The sequence below is a fragment of the Oncorhynchus nerka genome, linkage group LG27 (genome assembly GCF_034236695.1).
Source record: "Oncorhynchus nerka isolate Pitt River linkage group LG27, Oner_Uvic_2.0, whole genome shotgun sequence".
In the NCBI taxonomy this organism is placed as follows: domain Eukaryota; kingdom Metazoa; phylum Chordata; class Actinopteri; order Salmoniformes; family Salmonidae; genus Oncorhynchus; species Oncorhynchus nerka.
The window spans coordinates 75,159,426-75,171,478 of NC_088422.1; the positions used below are offsets into that span (position 1 = coordinate 75,159,426).

At 42.5% G+C, this 12,053-nt stretch overlaps 1 protein-coding gene across 1 annotated transcript in view; it reads left to right on the top strand.

Moving 5' to 3' along the window:
* LOC115112415 (myosin-binding protein C, cardiac-type-like) overlaps positions 1–12,053 on the top strand; it is a 39,197-nt gene that overhangs the window by 12,534 nt on the left and 14,610 nt on the right. The window contains exons 9-22 of the mRNA XM_065011996.1: positions 753–782; positions 1,063–1,232; positions 1,678–1,810; positions 2,033–2,035; positions 2,386–2,510; positions 2,663–2,768; positions 4,096–4,262; positions 7,774–7,939; positions 8,033–8,139; positions 8,233–8,262; positions 8,390–8,529; positions 10,009–10,168; positions 10,578–10,682; positions 11,013–11,201. Of these exons, the coding sequence (XP_064868068.1) occupies positions 753–782; positions 1,063–1,232; positions 1,678–1,810; positions 2,033–2,035; positions 2,386–2,510; positions 2,663–2,768; positions 4,096–4,262; positions 7,774–7,939; positions 8,033–8,139; positions 8,233–8,262; positions 8,390–8,529; positions 10,009–10,168; positions 10,578–10,682; positions 11,013–11,201 (1,631 nt within the window). The remainder of the gene's footprint in view (positions 1–752; positions 783–1,062; positions 1,233–1,677; positions 1,811–2,032; positions 2,036–2,385; positions 2,511–2,662; positions 2,769–4,095; positions 4,263–7,773; positions 7,940–8,032; positions 8,140–8,232; positions 8,263–8,389; positions 8,530–10,008; positions 10,169–10,577; positions 10,683–11,012; positions 11,202–12,053) is intronic.

A 12,053-nucleotide genomic window follows, 5' to 3' on the forward strand; every position in this document is an offset into this window, starting at 1 on the left:
AGGGTTCTCCCTGGAACCAAATAGGGTTCTTACAAGGGTTCTCTTACGGGGACAGCCGAAGGACCCTTTTAGGTTCTAGATAGCACGTTTTTTTTTGCGAGTGCAGGAGATTTAGCACACATCTGAATGGACTAGAAGCTTTCACAACACTTTGTGGTCTGCACCTGTTTCTTCCCTATGAGTGTCACTGCATCATCACAATGAGTCATCACTGACTCTCAAGACCTACCTTCCATATCCAGTCACGACTCCACCTGTTTTAAAAGCAATGGTTTATTTCCGCCCCCATCACACACAGACATTGTTCCGTCTCACTCAATCTCTTAATGTCAAACCCATCTCCTAGTCTAGTGGATTTCATGCCCTGGCATTTACCTTGATGTCATGAATTGACCTATACTGGCAAGCACATTGTTTTAGGATCTCTTGTTTGTTGAAAATGTGAATGTTGTTTTCAAAATTCATGATGCAGTAAAAATGATTCTGATTTGATGTTCTATATAATTCAGATTAATCTTAATTTATTTTCAATATTTTACAATAGCTATGTCACCTTTCTGCATGTCTGCAGACCATTGCAGCAGAAATTATATTTGTTGTAGTTATTGCACTTGTTTGCGGTCTTCATGGGTGGGTTCTAGGGTGCCATAATTCGATTTTGGGTACTGCAATGTATATTTAATGTGTGTATTAATCTGTTTGGTTTGTCTTGTCATGCATGTCGCTTGGGTTCTGCTTCGGAATGAGCGCAGCAGTTGTTTTAAAGGTTCGCCAGGTCATCGGTAAGAAACAATTGTTGTCGATGTAATAATATGCTATCTGATTGTTATGTGAAGACTGCAATGAGTTTTTGAGTGAAACCTGAATGCAAATTTGACTTATAAAATTGTAATGGAAAATTGAAGAAAATGTATAATGAAGAAAATGTCTAAGTAGGCCTATTGAGCATGAGTAGACCTAACTGTTACTGTGCATGGTCAGTAATGTAGCCTAATGATAATGCTAAGTGATGGCTTCAGACAGTGGCTTACCCTGTCCCCTTGTCCCCTCTTTCTGTGCCAGTGCCTCTAAGACCCAGGTCAAAAATGAGCCTGATGAGGATGTATGGGAAATCCTCCAGAAGGCTCCAGCCAGTGAGTATGAGAAGATCGCCTTCCAGTATGGCATAACAGACCTGCGTGGGATGTTGAAGAGGCTGAAGAAGATGAAGAAGGAGGAAAAGAAGAGTGAAGGTTGGTATCTCTATCTTTGTGAAAACCAACACATATCCTTCAGCTCATACATTATGCATCCTGAGACTGAACCCGACCTAAAATGGACACCGCAAATACCCATTTAGGTACTCATCCCTTCAGTCATCCCTCCATGGAAGCCTCCATTGTAGAAGCTAGCTACTGTATCTGTATTTACAGCTAAATGTTACCTCTGCAGCACAGGAGGTTGCTGAGGGGAGGACGGCTTATAATAATGGCCAGAACGGAGTGAATTGAATGGCATCAAGCATGGAAGCTATGTGTTTGATGTAGTTGATTCCATTCCACTTACTCCGCTCCAGCCATTACCACAAGCCCGTCCTCCCCAATTAAATCGCCACCAACCTCCTGTGCTCTGCAGATAAGTATTGTTACCTATAGGAAAAGTCATTTCTCTCCATGTGTCTGTGTCTCCAAACTCCAGTTTTCCTAAAGAAGCTGGACCCTGCCTACCAGGTAGAAAAAGGGCATAAAATGAAACTATGCATTGAGGTGGCCAATGAAGACGTAGATGTAAAATGGTTGAAGAATGGGCAGGAGATTCAATCAACTGGAAGGTAGCCATCAGCGGAGAGGGTTTTCTGAGCTTGCATTCAATTAGAATGAATTACTGACGTACCATCTCTTACAAATGAGTGTACAACACACGCTTATTCAGCAACTCAACAATACAATTAGCTATCTCTCAGATTGCTGTATATGTCATGCTAACGTTTCTCTTCCTTCCCCCCACAACACATGGATGGACTGTGCTGATCTTGCTGACCTTTCATGAACAGCAAGTAAGTGCTTTCATCTTGTCAAGCAGCACATCTGAGATTGTTTTGCTAGGTACCAACAGTACCTAGGGCTGAAATAAGCTACACAGGAATATGACTTTGTCAACCATTGTAAATATGGAAGCTTTTTGGGGTCTCCACACTGCTGTCTAATCTGACAACATGATGATGACTGATGTAAAACTGTTATGCTATCAACCAATTTACCAGCTATCTATACAATGTATCATCAACAAGAATACAGTGTTACACAGAAGGCTATTGCGGTTTGAATGTTGTCTATGTCTGTCAAAAAGAAGGGACAATTGAGTGAATAATTGAGTGGATAATGAAGGTTGTTGTCCATCTACCAGGTACATCTTTGAGAGTGTTGGCAACAAGCGATACCTCACCATCAACCACTGCTCACTGTCAGACGATGCCACATACACTTGTGTGGTCGGAGATGAGAAGTGCACCACAGAGCTCTTTGTCAAAGGTGCATGTGAGACAAGCTGAAAGTGGACAATCAACAGTCCAACATCAATGTTTCATTTGTACACCAGTTTGAATGCATTTCACACTGACATTATATTTGTGCCTGGTGGTATAATGGTGGTTCTTACTGTTTCTTTCTCTGTGTGTCTGCAGAGCCTCCTGTCACTATTACAAGTCATCTGGAGGACCAGATGGTCATGAAGGGTGAGCGGGTGGAGTTAGAGTGTGAGGTGTCAGAAGAAGGGGCTACTGTCAAATGGTAAAACGTTCCCTCAACCCACAAATCAAACTCAAACACCATAACTTCCATACCATAGAAGGTGTGAGGAGGTTAACAATGGGTGCCATACCAGACAGGGTCTTAAGATTTACAAAGTGCCAAGTCCCTGACCCAGGACATCAAAAGCATGGTCTGGCATACTGTTCACATTATGTCACTTCACAACAACTCAGACAGACACAATAGATGGCTGTAATAACTAATATGGTGACATAGTGGTACAGTAGGAAATAGCTATATTTTGTGTTTCTCTTGTTAGAAGTAATCCACATATCAGATCTTGGTTTGATACATTACTCTGGTTGTAAGGATTGAAACAGATGTAGTTTCTGAGTCTGCGCTGCATGGTACAATTTCCTCACATGTCCAGTTGATGGCATTTGTGTCTCTCATGGCTTTAATGTGTTAGTCACCCCGAGGCTCTGACTTCCCTGATTGAAAGATAGATGCTGACCTGCCTGCCACAGTGACTCTGCCACGGTGTCTCAGCCACGGTGTCTCTGCCACGGTGACTCTGCCATGGTGTCTCAGCCACGGTGTCTCAGTCACTGTGTCTCTGCCACAGTGTCTCTGCCACAGTGTCTCTGCCACGGTGTCTCAGCCACGGTGTCTCTGCCACAGTGATTCTGCCACGGTGTCTCAGCCACGGTGTCTCTGCCACGGTGACTCTGCCACGGTGTCTCAGCCACGGTGTCTCTGCCACGGTGTCTCAGCCACGGTGTCTCAGTCACTGTGTCTCTGCCACAGTGTCTCAGTCACAGTATATCTGCCACAGGGCTAGGCTGGATATCATAACATGCAGTAAATTATCAGCCACATGAAAGGTCACACAGAGCTGTTAGCACCTCCCCTGTCCTTTAACGGAACAAGAAAGTAATTGTGAATTATGGTCACCCATCTAAAATACAACAGGGTGATGTTCCTGGAATTGGGCCTAATCATGGGCACAGAAATAAATATCTATCTGACAGTTTGTTTCTTTGGGAAAACATACAGTATCAGATTGCCATGATACCACTGTTAATACCTGTGCAACAGTGCCTTCATTGGTGAAAATGAAATAGTTGTGGTAAAGTGATGACCATTCAGAAAAGCGACATGCTGAGAACATTTGTAATACAAAATGGCTGACTGTGTTACATCGACAACTCTGTATCACATTCACTAGATACTGTCTAACATAACCTCAAATCAAAGCTGTTATAGTGACACCTCTGACTGTTTTGTAGAAATGTAGATTAAATTAATCAGACAATAATGGAGAATTTGATACTGCTGGTGCTCATGTGGTGCTCCGTCTATGCAGGGAGAAAGATGGTGTGGAGCTGACAAGGGATGAGTCCTTCAAGTACCGCTTCAAGAAAGATGGCCGCAAGCACGTCCTCATCATTAATGAGGCAACTAAGGAGGACTGTGGCCACTACACAGTTAAAACCAATGGCGGTGAATCTATGTCTGAACTCATGGTGTCGGGTAAGTGCTCACGTCAGACAACAGAACAGAATGAAATACATCTCTGCTCAACAATGTTTAACATGATAGCTAGTATCCGGGGGTCCAACCACCTGCAGTCCATAAAGCATGTCCAGTTTATAGACAGACAAAGTCATCTTTGAACTATAGTACTGGGCTGAAGATACAAAAAACATTGTGAATCTTCTTCCTCACCCTTCACCGAGACACAGCCTACTCTTGTGTTCCTGTCACTCCAAGCAAGCCCCTGTTCTGCCTAACCTTGAAACATGGCTGCCCACGCCATCAACCATGTTACTATGTCAAGGTTACCGCACAGACACAAGTCTGTCCAAATGCCAGCTAAAGTTAGAAGACATGGCCCATATATTTTATCTGAAGGGTACAGGCTGGCGCAGGTGACCCTCAATTGTCTATCTATGTCTTTGTCTGTCTCTCTCTCTCTCTCGCGCTTGCTCTCTCTGTCTCTCTCTCTCGCGCGCGCGCCCTCTCTGTCTCTCTCTGTATGTGTTCTAATCTTTCTCTCTCTGTATGTGTTCTATCTTTCTCTCTCTGTTTGTTCTCTCTCTCTGTGTTCTCTCTCTCTGTGTTCTCTCTCTCTCTCTCTCTCTCTCTCTCTCTCTCTCTCTCTCTCTCTCTCTCTCTCTCTCTATTCTGTCCTGTTGTACTGCATGTTTAATTTGTTCTGTATATCTAATTTGTGCCAATAGGTGTATATTTATAGGAATATTCCAAAAAGGTATTCAGGGAACATGGCAAACTAAAAATGTTGTCCTATTCCAGCGAGAATAGAGAATCAAACCACAGGCGATGTGGTAGAGACGTTGGATGATGACCATTCAATGGAAACGAACGTAGGAGAAAATCTAAGCGAACGTAGGACAAAAATTAAATAACATTTATTTTGATTGAACAACAACCATCAATTAACAATGTCACTTCAGCATTTTCAACTGTGACAGAACCTTAGCTGTGTCATTATGACAATTAAAAACACCCATTCTCCACCATCTCATAACTAAACATCAGTTTATCACCGTTTTACAATCCTAACATGACCGTAAGTGCCCAGTCATTGATGTCAAGAGCTGCAGTATGAAGACATTGGTTTTGCTGTCTTTCAGTTAGACCTGAAATTTTTTTTGAACATTTTGGATGTAGATGTACAGTACCAGTCAAACGTTTGGACACACCTACTCATTGATGGATTTTTCTTGATTTTTTACAATTGTAGAATAATAATGAAGACATCAAAACTATGAAATAACATTCTTCAAAGTAGCCACCCTTTGCCTTACCACACTCTTGGCATTCTCTCAACCAGCTTCACCTGGAATGCTTTTCTTGAAGGAGTTTCCACATATGCTGAGCTCTTGTTGGCTGCTTTTCCTTCACTTTGTGGTCCAACTCATCCCAAACCATCTCAATTGTGTTGAGGTCAGTTGATTGTGGAGGCCAGGTCATCTGATGCAGCACTCCATCACTCTCCTTCTTGGTCAAATAATCTTTTTTGGCTACTACATAATTCCATATGTGTTATTTCATAGTTTTGATTTCTTCACTATTATTCTACAATGTAGAAAATAGTACAAATAAAGAAAAACCCTTGAATGTGTAGGTGTGTCCAAACTTTTGACTGGTACTGTATATAAACAGACATGTATGTTTGTATAAATACAGTTATCAAACCAAATAAAAATCAAATTATATTTTATTTTTCACATAGGGAAAATACAAATATAACCTTATCATGAAATGCTTACTTACGAGCCCTTAACCAACAATGCAGAGTTTTTTAATTTTTAATTTTAGTAAGTAAGAAATGTTCTGCTAAATGGACTAAAGGAAAAATAGTGACACAATAAAATAACAATAATAAGGCTATATACAAGGGGTACAGGTACTGAGTAAATATGCAGGAGTACGGGTTAGTCGTGTAATTGAGGTAATATATACAGTACATGTAGGTAGGGGTAAAGTGACTACGCATAGATAATAAACAGAGAGTAGCAGCAGCGTATGTGAGGATTGTGATGGAATATTAATGTATATGTGTGTGGCGTCAATATGAATGTGTGTGTGTTTTCTGTGTGTGTCCGTGTGTGTATTGCAGTGTCAGTGTAGTATGTGCGGGTGTGTGGTTAGAGTCTAGTAAGTGTATATTGAACCTGTGCAAGAGAGTCAGTGCAAAAAAAAGAATAAAATAAGGGGGTCAGTGTATATAGTCCAGGTGGCTATTTGATTAACTGTCGAGCAGTCTTATGGCTTGAGGGTAGAAGCTGTTAAAGAGCCTTTTGGTCCTAGACTTAGTGCTTGGGTATCGGTTGCCGTGCGATAGCAGAAAGAACTGTGACTTGAGTGGCTGTAGTTTTTTGCCATTTTTAGGGCCTTCCTCTGACACCGCCTGGTATAGAGGTCCTGGATGGCAGGAAGCTGGGCCGTACACACTACCCTCTGTATTGCCTTACGGTCAGTTGCCATACCAAACGGTGATGCAACCAGTCAGGATGCTCTCGATGGTGCAGCTGTAGAATTTTCTGAGGATCTGAGGACCCATGCAAAATCTTTGCAGTCTCCTGGCATTATCGTGCTCTCTTCAAGACTGTCTTGGTGTATCTGGACCATGATAGTTTCTTAGTGATGTGGACACCAAGGAACTTGAAGCTCTCGATCTGCTCCACTACAACCCTGTCGATGTGAATGGGGGAGTGCTTGGCCCTTCTTTCCTATAGTTCACAATCAGCTCCTTTGTTTTGCTCTGGTTGAGGGAGAGGTTGTTGTCCTGACCCCACACTGCCAAGCTTCTGACCTCCTCTCTGGTTCGTCGTTGGTGATCAGGCCTACTACTGTTGTGTCATCGGCAAACTTAATGATGGTGTTGGAGTCGTGTGTGGCCACGCAGTCGTGGGTGAACAGGGAGTACAGGAGGGGACTAAGCACAAACCCCTGAATACACAAGTATCTTGTGTGTATTATTTTATTGTGTGTTGCTCAGCGGTTGGTGCTCGTAGTTGAATTTAAAGATGATATCTGGCCCAGCTCGCAACTATAGTTTATCTGGGCCCCATCAAAATTTAGCCATTGCCAAGAATTACAAGCTGCCAATCCCATTATGCTCTAGGTAGCAGCTTCTCATTGCTCCTGTCAGCTAACTTCATTCTGCTGTAACCTTCACTAGGAGTGGAGTAGTTTACATTGATCATTGCGGACACTACCTGTCCACTACCCTTAACTGTCTCATACTCTCTCTTATGTTGATAGACTTTGAGCTTGCAGCCTCCATTGATGTCTAAAAGTATTAGTTTCCTGTGTGGATCAGATGCCCTATCCTCTATGTATCTGGTGTTGTCATATACTGTATATATACTGTATATCCATGTCACTTAGGATCCCCTAGTAAAAGTCCCCCAGAAAAACCTAGGATCATAATGAACACACCCCATATTCTAAAATACTTCATATACTACATACATTGTGAATCATCTCTGACCTCTGACTTCTGACCCTTTAGAGAAGGAACTGGAGGTGTACCAAAACATTGCTGACCTCACGGTGAAGGCAAAGGACGAGGCTGTGTTTAAGTGTGAGGTCTCAGATGAGACTGTGAAGGGTATCTGGTACAAGAACGGAGTGGAAGTGAAGGCCGATGCCAGGACCAATATTACACACATTGGCAGGTGAGAATGGTATCCATACTGTTGTACTGGGTAGCGTCAGAATGTTTGTTGAGTAGTTGGAAAAATATTTGTGAAAATTATGTCTCACTGAAGGATCCACAAACTCACTATCGATGATGTCAAACCTGAGGACCAGGGTGACTACACCTTTGTTCCAGAGGGATACGCATTCAACCTCTCAGCCAAACTCAACTTCCTGGGTACTTTTACAATTACACCATGTCATGTGCCCCTGCATTTCATAATGATCCTTTTCATTTTCTGAATTCATTGCGTGTTTGTCTGCTTTTCAGAGGTCAAGATCGATTATGTCCCTCGACAAGGTATACCATGGTTTATTCTTCATCCTCGTAGCCTCTTATTTAATTGAAAATATTATATATCTTGGATTGCTGGATTAAGAATACATTTACATTTATGTTGCATGTCCATCATTCTTTATTCCTGAAGATCCTCCAAAGATCCACCTGGACTGCATGGGTCACACGGCCGACTCCACCATAATGGTGGTGGCTGGGAACAAGCTGCGACTGGACGTGCCCATCACTGGAGACCCAGCGCCTACTGTGGTCTGGACAAAGGGAGAAAAGGTAAAGTTGCTGGTTTTCCTTATTAGCCACGCAGGCTAGCACATAGCCTCTATTCCAATCTTGGTAGGCCAGAACCAAATCTTGTGTGAACGCTGGCCTCTGACCAGTGGATGTTTAGGAGAGACTACCTCAGTTCCAACGACTGTACAGATGATCAGGTCTTCTAGGTAAGGCTTGCTGTGAGAAGACTGAACCATGTTGTTTTGTCTTCCCCATTAGTACGTCCTAAGCTGTCTGATACTTTGTATGTTCACTCATACAATTAACTCTTCCACTACCATGTACTGTAGACTAGCTTAATTATTAATGTTTCTTTCCTTGTTTTTTTCAATATCAACTATGGTGTTTAGCTTGTTTTCCACTTTCAACTATGTGGTTTCCCATGTTCTCAATTGTCAAACCTTTTAATTGATGTCTTAGCTAATTGTCCCACTTTCATGGTGAGAGGGTCCCTTCCTCACCCATCCCAACAGGTAGGAGGTCTGCAGGTGATCACATGACCTAAATGCCCTCAGGTGACTGGTTGATTGCTGGGAACGGGAGGTTAGTTGGGGAGAAGGGGGAGACAAGAGGGGATAACCCTCTGGCCTCCTCTTCAGCACCCTTACTGCTTTGCTCTGCTCATGTAGGCTGGCTCTGAGGTGGCGGCAGAAACATGGAGCATCAAGGATGGGGATGTGAGTGTGGCCCTAAACACCAACGCTGAGACCTGTGCATGTCTCTTTTCAATCTCTATTACTACTTTCTCTCCATAGCATCTGGGTTCCAAAAAATGCATCTCTTTCCCCTGTATATGTGTTTGTGCATTTGTGTCAGTCTCATGCTGTCCTTTCTCTTCTGGCATCCCTGTTACTTTTTATTCCTCATGCTCTCACACACTGTTCATTTCAAAACATCAAGGATTTTATTTTGTCTGTGCCAATAGAAGCCTGGGTGGCAACATGTTTCCTGATAACTTAACACAGCATTCAATGCTAATTAAACAATGCATGCAGTTTCATACTTCCATGACGATCAGGTAAGAGCATGTTCAAAATCTTCTGCTGAAATGAAAGACATCGAAGGGGTGACACCAGGGCAGAACAGTAAGTATTATAGCTGCTTTTGCATGAACATTTCAGCTGAATCTATGAGTAAACCTCCCAGTGTGGTTGGTTTTCATGCCAAAAAAGCATGACCAGGTAAATCCTTTCCAGCCAATGTGTCTTGGAAAGTGTATTTCATCCTTTTTTTGGCTTTGACAATAAACAGTATCATCAAGGGTGTGTTCACTATAACAGACCGGAAGCAAGCAAGCAGAAACAAGGAAGGACCTACCTGAATTTGTCCATTAAGAAACTCTCGTTTGCAACGGTGTGCACTAATGAATACACCCCAGATCAGATGATATAAACGGTTGCATTACGAATTGGAATTGATCCCTTAAGTTCAGCTGAATGAGAATGACTCCACTAATGATCTGCTGTCCTGATGAGTCAGGTGATGACAGAGGGAGATGGAAGGCTCCACGTGGAGAGCACCAAGGGACACTGTATCTTCACTATTGAGGGAGCGGATAAACAGGACGAGGGCCTCTACTCTGTGATTGTGCGGAACCCTGCTGGGGAGGACAAAGCTGACATTAACGTCAAAGTTGTTGGTAAGATACAACCACTTCCCACAAGGATTTTTGTTGATACATTTTTCATTATGTCATTAGTCAAAGAGATGAGACAAATTAGTTTAATCAGGTTGTGCCTTGCTTATCCTGTATTTTACACTATATTTTGGGAGCTTGGGACAAAGGTTCTATCTGCATTTTTGTCCAAATGTAGTTATTGTCATAGCCTTGTTCTGTTCAATGTTCTCTGCCTATGTAGTACTCTAAATACCCCAATTCATTTTGTTAAGTTCAAAAGAATACTAGATAAAAATTGCAGACATCATTCAAACCAATGAGGGTTTGAAACTTTAAAGCCAATTATCTCAGAATCATCTTTTTGCAGATAGAACCTTATAGTCCCAAGTCATCTTATTCATGTTTTTTTATGGCCTTTTCTTTTCCTCAGATGCGCCAGACCCTCCCTCGGCCCCAAGGATCCTCAGTGTTGGAGAGGACTCCTGCGTTGTCCAGTGGGACCCCCCTAAGTCAGATGGTGGCAACCCGATCATTGGTGAGGATATACAGTAGCGTGCATAATGTCTTACCAGATCTTATGTTCAGGCATACACAATGCTCACTTGTTTATAGCGAACATGTACAGAGAAAATATGAGTAGTTTGATTGTAGTATATTGATAGGTACAGTCACATGTCTATCAGTGGAGGCTGCTGGGACGACGGCTCACAATAATGTCTGGAACGGAACTGAACGAATGGAATGGCATCAGACACATGGAAACCATGTGTTTGATGTATTTGACACCATTCCACTGCAGCCATTAAGGTGCCACCAAAACCTCCTGTGATGTATACAGTAACAATGTTTGACTTTTTCTTCCCAGGCTATGTGCTGGAGAGGAAGAAGAAGAAGAGCTACAGGTGGATGAGGCTGAACTTTGACCCCTACACTGATACTACCTATGAGGCCAAGAGGATGATAGAGGGTGTGGAATATGAGATGCGTGTCTATGCAGTGAACGCCATTGGCATGTCATGTCACAGCGCTGCCTCACAACCTTTCATCCCAGTGGGTGAGTTCCCCTCCTATGTGATTTTCTTTTATATACATCTATGAAATTGAACTTCCCTGTTTGAGGGATGGGGAAATACATTTTGTTCCATGTAGCGCCTCGTACAATCAGGTCATTCAAAATGCAAACAGATATGTGTCTGCTTGTTGGTGTAAACTTTGGGCGGTGGATGGTCATCGTAGAGGCATGTACTCTCCCTTGGGTGGTCACACTGGACAGTCAGTCACTCGCCAGTCATATGATTATGTTTAAATGCACATCAATAATTCGATATTAAACTGATTCTGACAATAGGCAGATTATGCAATAGTCATGTAAACACCTTACTCTGATTATCTTAATCGGCGTAAGGTCAAAATCGAAGTAAACAAGCAGCAATTAAAACACCAGGTTTTCTAAGCAATCTTTTGAATTATTAGGACATGTGTAAACGGCTTAATCGGAGTTCCAGCAGTGCATTTGATCTGCACTTGTAACAGCACCAGCAGCGCAAGCTTCCCTCTTATGTGCGAGGGAAGTTACCACAAGAGGGCACAGTGGTCTGAAAGTATGTATTTTTACAATGCAATCATGTATTATGCCAAATCAATTAAATTAAACCATTACTTATGAGAAGCAATTCACCTCACATACTGTAACCTACTGTAACAGTGTGAGCTAGCCCATCTAGATGTCACGATCGCTGTCTTCCATCTCCCTGTCATAAATGAGCCAAGGAGCAGCGTGCATGTAATTCCACATCTTTAATAAAGTGAAACCTTCACAAAAAAAACAGGTAACCAGATACCGAATGTGACGCAACCGTGGCGCACACAAACACTCACAGAAAATAAGTTATTACCCACAAACACA